At 35.4% G+C, this 15,074-nt stretch overlaps 1 protein-coding gene across 2 annotated transcripts; it reads left to right on the top strand.

Moving 5' to 3' along the window:
• Positions 1-664: 664 nt before the first annotated feature.
• On the top strand, positions 665-3,333 carry LOC105796962 (rRNA-processing protein fcf2). Of its 2 annotated transcripts, none has more exons than XM_012626837.2 (6): positions 665-801; positions 1,139-1,393; positions 1,473-1,533; positions 2,317-2,391; positions 2,529-2,644; positions 3,040-3,333. In XM_012626837.2, the coding sequence occupies exons 2-6, from the start codon at positions 1,146-1,148 to the stop codon at positions 3,146-3,148; spliced, it is 609 nt and encodes a 202-aa protein (XP_012482291.2). In that variant the 5' UTR covers positions 665-801; positions 1,139-1,145; the 3' UTR covers positions 3,149-3,333. The 2 variants fall into 2 exon arrangements, with proteins under 2 accessions (XP_012482291.2, XP_052484034.1); XM_052628074.1 differs by having other exon boundaries at positions 681-801; positions 1,019-1,393.
• Positions 3,334-15,074: the final 11,741 nt, after the last annotated feature.

Genomic DNA, 15,074 nt, shown 5'->3' with positions numbered 1-15,074 from the left:
GTTTTGTTCATGAAACTTAAAAAAAATTATAATTAAGTTATTATCATTATCGATTATTGACATTTTAATCACTACACCGTTAATGACCAAAATATAACAAATTAATAATATTATTCATCATATCATAACTTTTTGAAATTCAACCACCAAAAACATAAATTTAAATCACACATAATTTACCCTTATGATTTGACGAACTAACTGTCTATTGACTAGAGGTGTTCATGGTAGGTAGGGCCAGTTCAGCCGGCCCATAAAAATTTTGGCCAGATACTAGGCGGCCCGCCCGGCCAAATATGGGCCGACATTTTGTCCAGCCCGCCCGAGAAAATTTCTTAGGCCAGAGCCTGGCCGCCTGCCCGTTTTTTAAAAATAAACACCAATTTTTTTAAAAAATAAAAATATTTTTAAAATATTTTAAAATATTTTAAAATATAAAAAATATATATTTTTTATTATATTCGGGCCAGTAGGGCTAGACCGGGCCAAAAAGTCGTGTTCGAGGCTGACCCGCTTTTTAAACGGCCTCATTTTTTGCCCAAACCCATATTTCTACTTATATTTTTACCCAAACCCTCCCATATTTTAGGCGGGCCGTCGGGCCAGGCCGGGCCGCCCGGCGCATGAACACCTCTACTATTGACTATTACAATATAAAAGATCTCACTAAAATTTTCCGACCCTGTCCAACCCTCTTCACACATTCCCCGCCGCCAAACAAACCTCTCGCCACCACTCTGTCACAGCATCGTGAACCCTCTCTTGCCTTCAAATTTCCGACTGACCTCGAAATTAAATAAGGTAATTTTTTGAAACCCTAAACTTGAAGGTTGATTTCTATTTACACTCTCCTATATTTGGTTTCCTGTTTTCGATCCTATTGCTTGTTACTCTTTTTTATCGATTTTTTTATAAACCTATCGGTTCAGCTGAAGTAGCGAACAGTTATCCCCTTATTGTCTGTTAGACTGTTATTTGCGGCCGGGATCCGCTGCTATTGATGTAAATTGATTTGCAGCGCTATTGATGTCTTTGGCGGTGGCGAACAGTGCCGCTAGCTTCGCCACCTCTATTTTGAAATCTTGCTTGGAACATTGCTTTATTTCCTCAAATCTCATACTTTCAACTTGAGCGACAGGATACACATGCCAGAAAGTAAGGCGGTGATTGGTCTGAGATGGGAGCCCAAGCTCCCTGCATTGCCTTTCCAATCTAAAACCACCTCTATGTCTGGTTCTGGGTCTGTTTCTAGATCCCGGAATGAGCCCCAAAGCACTTCCCTCTGGAAACCCAATCAACAACTCATCGATGGCCTTTTTCTACCGCCTAATGATCCTTCTAAGGTTAACAAGTTGCTCAGAAAGCAAGTCAAAGACACTGCTGGCACCGCCTGGTATTCGTCATATTTCCCCCTTTTTTGCCTTTTTTTTTTTTACCCGCCCACATATAACTCCCAATTCTTACTTCAACAGGTTTGATATGCCTGCGCCAACTCTCACCCCAGAGTTGAAGAAAGATCTTCAATTACTCAAGGTGCTCTTTTGCATTCCCATTTGTTTATGTATCTTTGTAAATTTTATCTTTTGCAGCATTCGCTTTTTTGATGTTGAGCCTTGTCTAGGGCGCAAGGCACACTTTAGGCACTAAAACCCTTATGTTACCTTAGGTGCAAGGCGCAAAACAAGTGCTAACCCAAGTGAAGTGAAGCTCTATATGTGTGTGAGTTTTTGCATGTGTGTATATAGCTTAAGATATATAGTGAAATCTAAAGTATGGTCTAGTTTATTTACAAAAATTTGAACATTTTTTGTTGTCCAATGTGCATGATTTCCTCATGGTCAATTTTTATTGTTGAATGCTCAAATATTGAGAAGTATAGGGTTTGATATTATTCCTTTTCTAATTAAAGGTTTATCAAACGAAAAAAGTGAAAAATAAAAGAAATTAAAGAGAACTTCAATCATATGGATCTTTTCTATGCCTATTGCCTTACAAAAATGTGCACCTAGTCAAATATGCCTCACCTGAATGGGTTTGAGGCACTTTTGTTGCATAATGCTAAGGCGCAGGTGCGCCTAGTTGCACACCTTGACAAAAGTGGATCATGTTGTTTTATACCCGATGGTTGATTGCCATATCTTCAGTTCATGTTCAAAACTAATGACCCTACCAAGATAATTGCCTTGATTTTTAGTTTGAATTTTACTTGACTAGATTTTTTATTCTAGGGGTTTATTGTTTTAGGATATTAAATGTTCATGGTTTCCAATGGGCCTAATTCTTGGCATTGGCTACTTGTGTGTGTTTGTGATACAGGTGAGGGGAGCCATTGATCCCAAGAGACACTATAAAAAGGAATCAAAATCCAAAGCACTGCCGAAGTATTTCCAGGCAAGTTTACTACTTTAGTATAATGCAAAGCAATACACGAGGACATGATGAGACTTTGTGTTGTTTTTATTGTCCTTCTATTTTATGTGCATCCTAATTGGTTTATCTGCAATATTTAATCTTTGGCAATCAAGCAGGTGGGAACTGTGGTAGAATCTGTGACAGACTACTACTCAGGTAGAATGACAAAGAAGGAGAAGAAGCCAACCCTTGCTGATGAGCTGCTTTCTGACCCTGCTGTTAGGCAATACAGGTGAGATATTGGATTGATAAGTTCCTTCAGATGTCATTTATTTCCAGTTAAATGCTTGATAGCATTGTATAATACCTAGTTCCGTGATTGAATAAGAAGAGTTTGGCCTGGAAAATACTACCAATTCCGCTGTTGCAGAAATAAAGAAGTTCTAAGAATATACTATTGTCACAACTCATAACTACTGAATTGGTTAGTGTGGCATGCCTTAGATAAGCGTCTAATCCGCATACATAAACGAAAGAGAGTACCAAAAAACGGAAGAGAGTACCATGTATCAACTTCTTCATAGTCAAACATTGTTGCTATCTTTTTATTATTGTCATTATTATTTAGGCAAGAATGCTTTTGCACGATAGTGATGAACCACTCATTGTCTGTCAACTATTTTACAGGAAGCGCAAGGTTCGGGAGATTGAAGAACGTAATCGACCAGCCGGAAATGAGAAATGGAAGATAAAAGGTCGTCAAACGTTCAAGCGAGCAAAGCAACGAAGGCATTAATGTTTCCACACTATATGTTGTTTTTGAATTTTGACCCATGTTTATTACTAGAGTGGAAGGAAAGTTTTATGCCCAATGTCCCAAGAAACAAGTTGAACTATGGGATTTCTTTATTCTAGATATTTTAGCATTTTGATTGATAGTGGAGAGCTATTTATACAAAAATGCAAAGGGGTTTTGAGTAATCTGCTATCATTTACTAGTTACCAACATTTTCTGCACTTGGAAGTGTTTGCAAATTTGCATTGGTTTTTGATTTGTTGTTGTTGGGTTAGAATTACAAAGAACTGCAAAATGATAAGGCTTTGTTTTGTTTGTTGTTGGATGTTAAAAGTCATACTGGCAGCGCATTCCAACCAAAATTTGGTATACAAAATTATTTTCATGTAGGCTACTATATTGTATCTTCCAACCAGCTCAGACCAATGCTTCACAAATAAATAAAATAATTTCCTATATATAAATGTAGTATTTTTCAATGGCAATGTCCTAATGATCCTCAAATTCATCATCCCTTTGCTGTCTACTTTTTCTGTTAAATTCTATCAAATTTTATTGTGAAATGCATAGTATAATTTTAACTAAACTATTAATGCTAAATACCCAAAAAAGAAAAAATACCTAATGGAATGAAATAAAGCTAAACTAGTTTAGTAATGCCTTCATAAGTTTTTTTGAAATTTTAAAATATTCATTTTAGATATGATGTTGTAAAGTAAAAAATAAGTTAACTAATGATATTTAAATTTGTTAATATTTTAATACATAAAATATTAATTTTAAATATTAATATAAATTATTTATAAAATTTGATTTTAACATATAAATAATATTTTAGATATTAAAATAGCATACAATAACTCTTATAAATTAGTGAAAGTTTCATAATGGAAGGAATAATTGACTCGATTTCAAAGTATATTTCTTTTCTATGTCATTATTATTACCATGATGTCATATTAGTATTATTTTGGTATTAACAAATATTCAATTTAAATTATAATAAAACATAAAAAATATTTTATAGTAATATAAATTTTATATACTTTTTACGTAATTAATATAAATTATTGTAAAATTTAATTTAAATAAATAAATCAACCATATTTATAATTTATAATTTATATAAATAAGAGTAAAATCTATAATTTGCCAAAACGAAACTAGCTTTTAAAAGGCAACTTAAACTGGTTTTAAAAGATTGCTTTAACATTTGTTAGGCGATAAAATCACTTATATTTCACTTAAAAAGCCATTTGAGAAACAAATCTAATTGCAACTGTAATGGATAAATATGAAATTTACACAAATCTTGATATAACGTAATGTAATACACAAATTTTTGTTTTATTTTGTAATTATACACATCAAATTTTGATTTTGATTTAATTGTAAATATAAATTTTGATTTTGATTTAATTGCACACATTTAATAAGTAAATACATTTATCTATTTTCAAATTAAATGAATATAATTATATTTTATGTAATATGTAAATACAAAGTGATATTACGTTAATAATGGTGTTGATAATTTGTGAAATTTAAATCAAATTAAAATTTCATATATACAATTAAACAAAATTAAAATTCTTATATCATATTACATATTACATATTAAAGCAAAAACCAGTAGTTTCAGAGGATATAATGGTTGGGTAATAATCATCATCATTATCACAATAATAAGGGCTAAATTAACAAAATATACCCTTTTTTTATTTGATCTTTTAGGCTTTTTTTTTCAAATTTAAGAAAATATGTCGTTTTTGGAAAGAGAAAGGGAAAGTGTGTCCAACTAGACGCGCTTTCTTACAACGGTTTTAAATTTTTTTCACTCAAATCCAACTCTCTCAATTCTTTAAACTCTCAACTCTCTTAATTCTCTCAATTTTTCTCAAGTTCTGTTATAAATTTTCCGATACACTCGTTTAAAAATATATTTTTTAATTATTTTGTATTAGATTCGCTTCGATTAAATTTTCACGAATGGGAACTTCTATGATTCGTTTCAACAACAAGCACATTTCTGTTGCTCAAGCGATAAAGGTAAAACAAAATTTTAAATTTTGTTATTTTCAATTAAGTTAAATTTAAATTTTTTTATTTTTAACATATTTTAAATTAATTTTTTTGTCGATATAAATAGACGAATGATCATGTTTTGGAGGGGTTCATACAAAATTTGTCAAATGCTCCAATCATCGAAATTCGTGGTTACTTGCAAGACACGGGATTCTTGTATACGTCTTGTATGCTCAAGGGTTGCAAACTCGATCCTACACTCATCAGCATGTTGGTGGAAAGGCGGAGGTCGGATACACACACTTTCCATCTTTCATGCAGAGAGTGTACAATCACACTAGAGGACGTAGCTCTACAACTCAGTTTACCGATGAACGGGCCAGTTGTCAACAGGGTTAGCGGTCGTTCCCAGTAAAAAGGACATTTGTGAGGCATTTTTAGGGAAAGTCCTGAACAAGTTTCAAAGTGACCGGATAGAGATTAAGTCATTGGAAGCTTATTTCAAAGAGCTTCCTCCGAATGCAACCGACATCGTTAAAAAATAATACACCCGAGCATTCATTCTAAGGTTAATCAGATGCATTTTAATGCCCGATAAATCTCAAATTTTGGTACACATAAGGTGGCTACTACACCTAGTCGACTTTAAAGAATACGGACGACTGAGTTGGGGATCAACCATGTTGGCCAGATTGTACTGAGAGTTGTGTCAGGAAACAAAACCGGATAAGATGTCAATCAATGGTTGCCTGCTCCTGCTGCAATCGTGGGCTTGGTAGCTACTACCATTTCTACATCCTTGAGTGAATAACCCATACGTGTCCCATTGGTAACAAGGTAAAAATCATTTTTAATAAATATGTAGTTTGTATATTAAACGTTATTTATTTATCATAAGTTTGAATTAACATACCACTTGTACAGGTGGAACCATGGGCCAAGTTACGTGGAACTACCCAACCAGCTCAAAGATATCAAGCTACTATTAGCTCAACGCTCGAAAGCTGATGTTAGTTACTTATTCTTTCCAACCTATAATAATTACACAATGACTAATAAAATAAAATTCCATACATAACAAAATTTACAATTGTACACTGTAGTTTGAATGGATGTTGTACGCTGAGCCAGTTGATAGTGTATGGAATGGTGGAAATGCATGGATCGGATCAAGTGATACGCCAGTTCGGGTGGTGGCAACAAATTTCGCCACCACCACGAAACATGGATGAACTACATAATGTGGATCTATAGGGAAAGAACGATGATAATTGGTGAGACATTCACAAAGAGTACTTCAATACTTGAAATCTAGGATGAAATTCTTGCCCATCCGCGAACCCTTTTTCTCATCGAACACGGTGGCCTGTTTTAAGTACTTGCCACAGTTTGGACTTGCGGGAAGACATATCTGCTATCCGTTGAGGTAAGTAGTAGGCAACTTCATCAGAAGAGGGAACGACGACCGCCTCAGTAGCGTAGGTCCAAGTGCTATCACACGTCGAGTTTGTCATCGACTTCGATTGAACAAGCGTCACCTATGTCTACGCCACATCCCAGTCAGTTCACTCCACTTATTCCTGTTCATTTCACTAACCCCGTATTTTTTTTATAATCACCATACTACACACCACTGCACATCCATGTTTTTACCTTTCTCATAGGTACATATTTCGGGGCACCAATGTCCTCTACATTCTACACCCCCATGTCGATGTCGATGTCGACACAAATGTCGGGCCAGATGTCGGTGCATGTCCCATCACTGATGCCAAAATTGATCCAATCATCAATGCCAGTGACGATAGCTTGGTCATTGCCGACATATTGGGGTTTTACGACACCTTACGGTTACACACTAATAGTGTCACAAACATCCACTGCATTATTATTTTATCGGGGTGGGTTGTCAACAACACCATCTTCTCGTAGAGTGGAAGACACATGATGGGAGGCTAGGACGGTACCGCACTCGAGCACGGAGGAAAACGATGAAGAAGAAGACAAAGTTAAGGGTGGAGATGAAGCTGAAGATAACGGTGAAGATGAAAATGAGCAAGAGGTGGAGGTGAAGACAAAGAAGACGAGGACAATGGTCACGATCCAGTGGAAAAGCCGGTACCACTAGTTGTACGCAAAAATCTTACTCGCACTAGTTAGCCACTGCCATGCGGCACACATTTGACTCGACGATGCCAATGATTTATTTTTAGTTTACCTATTTTGATGTAAATATAAACGACATCAATAAAGAAACGATAAATTGTTTTGGTATATTTGTATTGCAACTCATATTTGTCTTTCTTAAATTGTGATATAAATTATACGTAAATTTAAAAAATTTAAATCTTTGATAAATTAAAAATGGTAAATACAGTTGCAAATATAGTTGGAATGCAAGTTTCAATAAAATAAAATAAAAATTAAACAAAAAAGTAAGCATTGTAATCAAATTTATATCGTAAAAAAAATGAATGTTATCGACTTTGAGGCCCCAACGTACCCCTCAATATAAAACATGTTGTCTTCATATGCACTGGGTTTTTATAGCACCCACATAGCCTTTGATGGTTGTCCCTCTCCCAAATATCCATATAGGTGTGTATCCGAATAGAATTCAGGCAACCTTTCGGGACTCGATGCAGGTTCATGTTTGGCGATAACTCGTACAGTACGCTAGATATTAGTGGTCACGTTCTCTCATCTGGGGTAGGTAGGAATTCAAGACTCTACGCACTGTACATGCGTTTAAGTCTATACACATCGTTGATATAAAGCATGTACTCAATTCGTAAGTTCACAAATACGGCAATTACGTGCGTGCATGGGAACCAAAGTGCTTGGAACCTCTCACAATCAAAAATTCCTGCCAATAGGTGTACACGATATGATGCCCCTAACATGTCCTGGTCAAGCCTAACGTGCTCCGTAACCCAAAATTCTAGGTTTCGATGCGAGTTGCAAACTACATACATAATGTTCGCTCTCTTTGTATTCCGTCTAATTTCTTTCATGACATCCTAGCACCAAACATGGCCGCTCGCTATCTGTCTATCATACGTTGTCTCTCGCTTTAAAAGTACAACAATTAGGTGAAAGTATGCTTCTTTGACAATCGAGGTTATTGGCAAATGACACATCTCATTTAGTACAGATTTGATGTATTCGGCTAAGTTGGTTGTCATGTGCCTGTACCATAGACCCCCATCATACCATTGCGTCCACTGATCGAAGAGTATGTTCCCTAGGTATGCCACACCGTAGCTATTGATGGCGTACAAGTTTTCCAACACTTAATGGAAATGATGTTGGACGAGCTCGTAACCTGTCGAGAAAAGCATACCCATGAATACAAACAATAAACAAAATATGGTTATGCATGATTAGGGAAATAGTAACGACTACATACCCATGTCAATGCATTGATCTCAATCACTTTTCAAAATTCATTTTTGGTGGTAGTTTAAGTCAATATGTCGTATGTAATACTTATGGTGGGTGCGGTCCCAGAGGCTACCCAGTCACTCAATAGTAAACAAGATCTCCGATCCCCTATCTGACATGACATATGTCGAGCTGCGAGCAAATATGGCAACGCAATCGGCTAAGGAAGAAATTTAAGTCATCTGCCTTTTCAGAGGGAGTTATTGCAAATGTAATGGGCAGAACCTTCTGATTACCATCCTAAGCAATGACAATCAACAACCAATGTTGATACCTCTCGTATAGCCAGATACCGTTAATTTGTACCAAAGGCTCGCAGTACTAGAAAGCTTCCCTGCATTGATCGAAGGTCCAAAAAAATCGATAGAATATTCTTTTATCAAGGACCAGAAGATCGCCGAAATACGTCAGGTGCATTTTCATATCAATTATGGAACCTGGTATATACCGCTCTAGTACCTTACATTATTGCCATAAATAGTTGTACAAACTATCTCAGTTGTGCTGCAACTTATCCATAGGCTTTTGTTTTGTGGCCTATGCTTTGTAGTACGAGGGCGTGTAACTGTGCTGGCTATGGATGTTGGCAATCAACACCAGGACGAGAATCCTTAGAATTGTCTTCACTATTGCTAGAATGAAGTCAGAAATCATGTTCAAGTCTAGCCTGGGATGATCCTGACTTACACTAACAAATTTTGGGTTAAAGTTACGTAATCGAAAAATTGAAAACATCGGTCAGGTCACATTATGTCAAAAAATGTAAAGATTGCATTACGCACTTGCTGTACCACATGTAAACTGGAATACTTCTTTATTGTCCACAGTCCGATTTTCTTCCATAAAGATGTCATGATTTTCCATTTTCACCTCATGTCGCGCATTGCACACTTTCTCTCGAATTTCACTGAACAGGACTTTGTGATGTGGTAATTCACACTGTTCTTGAAGTTGTACCGCTTTAGTGCAACAAAGAAAGCATCGTTGTTTAGGTATTCCATTCTAACCTCCAATACCCATACATCTAAAAATAAGTTTACATGACTAGGTATTTTTTTCGGTAGCTACCGAAACACTAAACCACCATTGGCGGATAAGTCGATGTTGGTCATGTGGGGCATAAGTTCATATGCCTTAAATTGTAAATTTGGATCCGGAGTATTATCTTAGCCATTGTCATCAAAACCACAAGGCTCTTGCTCTATTGAAACCAGCTTTGGTTCACAGAAAAGTGCCACATCCGAACCATCTGGACCGCATTGCTTAATTGGATCAAGGTCTGACTCTAATCCGTCAACCACATTCACTGCCCCTTCTTTCTCAACTGCATCTTCTTTCTCGGTTATATCTTCTTCCTCATCTGTGCCTTCATTGTCACCTTTCACTAGGGGGTTCAATGTACCATCACTAAACTCGATTATAAGAAATAAGTCATCGGTTCTTCTGTAACCCATGTGCTTGCTAAAATTTACACCAGATTATTGGTCGGTGTACATCGATGCCTTCAATATAAGCGTTTTTGCCCCAGGACATCGATCCACTAAAGTTGAAATTAAATGCACTGATTGAATGTCATGCCTAAGTGTCAAGGTTCAGGTTTCGCTTAAACATCGACTGATTGTGGCCACCAAAATTTAAATCTGTGTCAAAAACTGAAGAATGTCTAACCGTTACTATTTTGAGGATGTTATAGTAGGAGCTCTATAACAAACCGATGAACCCACTAGATAACCGCATGGTAAGACTTCCTACTTCGGCTTTAGTTCCAACATTAGTCGCAATAATGACTAAAGATGGATAACTTCATCAGCCTCGATAAACTCGACATATAACTCTATTACAACATTTCCGCTTAAGCAATGCGATGATATCACCACCTCCAACTCGATCTCACCTTTCACATCAAATAAATCATACTAAAAAAGGTCTATTGATGCAAGAAATCTAAATTGCAACCTTGAAACCCTTCCTCGGGTCGAACCCCCCACTTTCCTTCTAATTCTAGTTCGTAGCTCATGAAGTTTAATTGTATGATTGAAAGTCAATTCTACAGACTAAGCTCCTACGAATACGACCCCGAATAAATATATTACATATTTGACCATCGTAGTAAATGACATATTTCACTCGTCAACTTATTTCAATATCGGATGTGAACTGGGTGAGAAGTTTTAAGAAATCCTTCGACGGTTATCCAAATCTATGCAGACATCTCTCACAACTGAACTATTCAATGTTTGATATGAATTTGTTGTGTGTTTAAGTTATGAACATTTCATTACTTTAATAGGATAATAGAACAAGGAGAGAGGGAATGTGCGATTCAAAATCTATTTCTTAAGGCGCAATTTTGTTGAATAATGATAATGACATGTTATTCAGTGCTCGAAAGTACGTGCTAGGCATCACGTAAATTTAATCAGAAGCATACATATTTAGTACCTCAGAAGGTGTACCAAATTTCACATAGATTCTCGGGGTCATTAACTTTTTTTTATCTTTCAAAAATGTTAGAGAAGGCTCGTCCACTAGACGAGCTTTCTTGCAATATCAGCATGGCAGCTCACCCAGCTGGACGAGCCATCTTTAACATTTTCAAAAGTTGAACAACAAGTACCTAACCACAAAAATTTTAGTAGATTTTAAGCACGTTATGAATATATTCGATGAAAACACTAGTCTAGCGGCACGTTTTCGACTACGAGAATTTTCTACTTTGCAAACCTACATTTCTCTCGCGCCTATAAAAGAGGTCTCCCACTCCATACTTTATCATCCCTCCAACATCTTCTCTCTTAGCCTCTCCATCCCTCCATTATAAAACATGTCTTAGTGTTAAAAATTTTGGTTACTAATAAAATTTCGACTGTTCGAGGTATTCTTGAGTCGTCGGTGGTGCGATATCACTCTAAGATGCACACATTTCATATATCCTACTGAGATAGGACCATTACCTCCAAAGCTTATCCAATAGGAGTCGAGTTTCGAGGTATTTTTCTTTGTATAGTCACGGGTGGAAGTCTACATAAAGGTCTCAATCGACGGCCGTTAGGCACTCATGGATCAATGTATAATGGAGGAACCAGTTGACGGTTGTTACACAACCACGAGCTCAAACTTTTCGAATACACAAAAATGTTACCTTATAAATACCATACAAAAGTTTGAATGCATAATCATAGGGAAACCTGTAAGGTTTTTCGCTACAATCGACATAATTTTTTCTACATTTGTTAGCAATTGGTAGATTCTCATCCAAAGGTCGGCACCGTCATGGACGCATAAAGACTCTCAGGCGGGGAGTGGCTATTGCAGTGTAGTAAAGGTGATGCTTCTTTTGAGGTGACGATAATTTTCATTATTAAACAACCCATTATAGCAACAACCGCTGCCAAGCCGACCCAAGTTTGACCTTTATTGTGCCGGAACACCTACTCTTTACCTAAGAACCCTCTTGTGTCCACCTCAGTGTCAACCTTCGGATAAGAATGAAAGGTTAAAGATATGGCTGATTTGGAAATAGAGAAAAAAATTACATCAATTACATCAAAAATCTACGTTTTTCCCTATGATATGACATGAATATTATGTATGGTATATACAAGGCATCATTTATGGGTATCCAAAAATTTTGAATTCGTGACCGCATAGCGACCGTCAACTGTTCCTCGATTATACTTAAGCTCATGACCGCATCACAACTACCGACTAGGACCTCCACCTGGACTTCGACCCATGACCATATCAAGCACTATCACCCCAAAACCTGACTTTCTTAAGATGAGTTTCTAGGGTAATGGTCCTATCCCACCATGAAATATGAAAAGTATGTCTTCTGAGGCGCGTTATTGTTGGGAAATATGCCTATATTGTAGTAAACATGTAATTGTTTTCTATGTATTTGAACGATGAATAAATAAATTTCACATTTCACTGTTATGTCTTTTGTATTTTTGTCTTTCATATTTTTCATGCATAGCAAAATTGTGACAAGCAAATATTAGCTCATTGATTGTCTAATTTTAAACAGATGATAAGTGGCATTGTAAGAACATTTACATTGCAAGAACGTTTGCATTGCAAGTAAGACAACTTACTTTAGTAGATAATCTAAACAAGTTTGTAATCCCGTAAAAGAATCAAAGTGAGCATTTGATTCAAAGACTGGGAAGTATTATTATGCCGTCTACAATTCCAATTGAGGAGATGACTAGTCTTGGTTATAGGAGCAGTTGACTCCACGGGTAGAAACAGATGTATTCATTGGCAGAATGATACATTGGACTAGACCCAAGACGAATTAATTCTTAATCCATTTGTGAATTAATTCACTTATAACATTCATGGTGTGTTTTACCTAAATCCTAAGTTAATCATTGACCATGCATATGTAAATTATGTGCTTTGATATAAATAGAGGCTTATACTTTAAAGATGATCGAGTCGATAGCTGGTATGTTGGGTACATGACTTGTATATGGCATGGCTTAACTAGTAATAGTGGAATTCATAGTTTAATTAAAGAGTTAACAACATCCTCTCATTGGCATTATGTGGATTGATAAATATGGAACGTGGCCACGGGTTACTAGTTCTTGAACGAACAATTTATCACAGCCATTTGTTGACAGTGGTCATATTAATCATTAAGAAGACACAATGGTGACAATGAGATAAAATAGGATTGTATTGAGTGAACGGATTTAACTCAAAGGAATCAAAGATATCATATAAGGGTAACACATTGAACAAAGCAGTTGGATGAATTGCTTTCGTACAGAGTATAGAATAAGGAGTTTTCAATCATAGTACTTCTTGTGGGCTGACTCCATGATTAAGTAATTGCGAATTATCGGAATGATGTTTTTGGACATAATTGCAATTACTAGGGTTTAATTGTATATGTTTGATTGGTCCCTTCGCTACCCAACAAAAGCTCAATCGAACTACATTTGAATTAGAACTAAATTTTCTAACTTTGAAAATAATTTAATTGAGTCGATTTATTCTATGTGAAGTTAAATTGGGTGGTCGTAAAAATTATTCAACTAGGGAATCTGATTAAATAATTTTCTTAAAAAATTAATTTGGAAAATATAAATGATTTTTGGAAAAATTAATTTTGATCAATTAAAATTAAATTAATCAAATTAATTAAAATTAATATGTTTGGAAATTAATTTTCAAGTTAGACAATTGGCTCAATGGGTAATTGAACTTGAAAATTGGACCTGATATCGTAAATTAGGCTCGGGAGCCCAAAACCAAGACCAAGACCCAAAATTTGGTCGAACCGGGCCTGACATGTGAAACCAGATTGACGATCCAATTGGTGGTTGGACCAGACCAGTCGAGCCGTCACTAGCTCAGATCGAACGATAGAGACCGAACTATCTCGGGGTGTCAGCGACATTCCAGTGGCCAAAAAATAGTTGGCAACGGTGGTTTTTTGGTGGTTAAGCAATGGAAAAATTACACTCCTATTGGGACTCTACCAAAGAATTTGATTTCAGATTAACTATTCCAAAAATAATATTCTTTTAATAATCTAATATTAGATTAAATATAATATTTATCTTAATAGTATTTTATTAATTTAACATTAAAGTGATTATCTTAATATTAAATTTAATCTAATATTTATCTTAATAAATATTATATTAATTTAATATATTTCAAAATATTATAAAAACTCAAATATAGAAAATACGAAAAGGAAAGAAACAACAAAAAGCAGAAAACAAAATTGATAAAACAAGTAAAATGTTATAGGTGTGGAAGACTAGGACATATTTCAAAATATTATAAAATCAAAAGAAAAATCAATAATTTAAATCTAGATGAAGAGATAGAACAAAAATTAAATGAAATCCTATTAGAAATAACTTCTTCTGAAAATGATACATCTACTGAAACAGATGAATTACAAATACCTGCTCCTCTTTGGCTCTGATACCAGTAAGTCCCGAGGATCTGAGGATTGGATTGGTAATGAGATATTTGTAATTTGAAAACTTAAGTTTGAAAACTTAATTTGAAAATTTGGAAAACTTAAAATTAAATTTTGAAGAAGCTTTTTGGAAAATTTGGAGAAACAACTCAAATGGGGATATCGAGTTATGCCTTCCATTCTCAATCTGATAGCCTTTTATAGAGGGCTATTCTCTTTACATCATTTGAATCGGGAAATCATTACATTTGAGACTTTGATTCAAACTTTTCAGAGAATATATTCTTTGATTACAAAAATACAAGTTACAGAACTGTTCACTTGTCTTTTCTTTTTCTTGTCTTTTCTTGCAGGAAATATTTCCTGTCCACACATTATTTCTTGCAGGGAATCTTTCATGTTAATGCTTCATTTCTTGCAGGGAATCTTTCCTATTCACGCATCATTTCTTACAGGGAATCTTTCCTGTTAACACATCTTTTCTTGCATAATTTCTTCTTAGACCTG

The sequence above is a fragment of the Gossypium raimondii genome, chromosome 3 (genome assembly GCF_025698545.1).
Source record: "Gossypium raimondii isolate GPD5lz chromosome 3, ASM2569854v1, whole genome shotgun sequence".
Classification (NCBI taxonomy): domain Eukaryota; kingdom Viridiplantae; phylum Streptophyta; class Magnoliopsida; order Malvales; family Malvaceae; genus Gossypium; species Gossypium raimondii.
Note: the sequence above shows the minus strand (reverse complement) of the source record. Positions and strands in the feature narration are given on the sequence as shown.

Coding starts and splice junctions, on each gene's coding strand:
- LOC105796962 (XM_012626837.2), top strand. CDS start 1,146: ATGCCAGAAAGTAAGGCGGTGATTGGTCTGAGATGGGAGCCCAAGCTC. Junction 1,394..1,472: donor GACACTGCTGGCACCGCCTG/GTATTCGTCATA, acceptor TTACTTCAACAG/GTTTGATATGCCTGCGCCAA. Junction 2,645..3,039: donor CCTGCTGTTAGGCAATACAG/GTGAGATATTGG, acceptor ACTATTTTACAG/GAAGCGCAAGGTTCGGGAGA.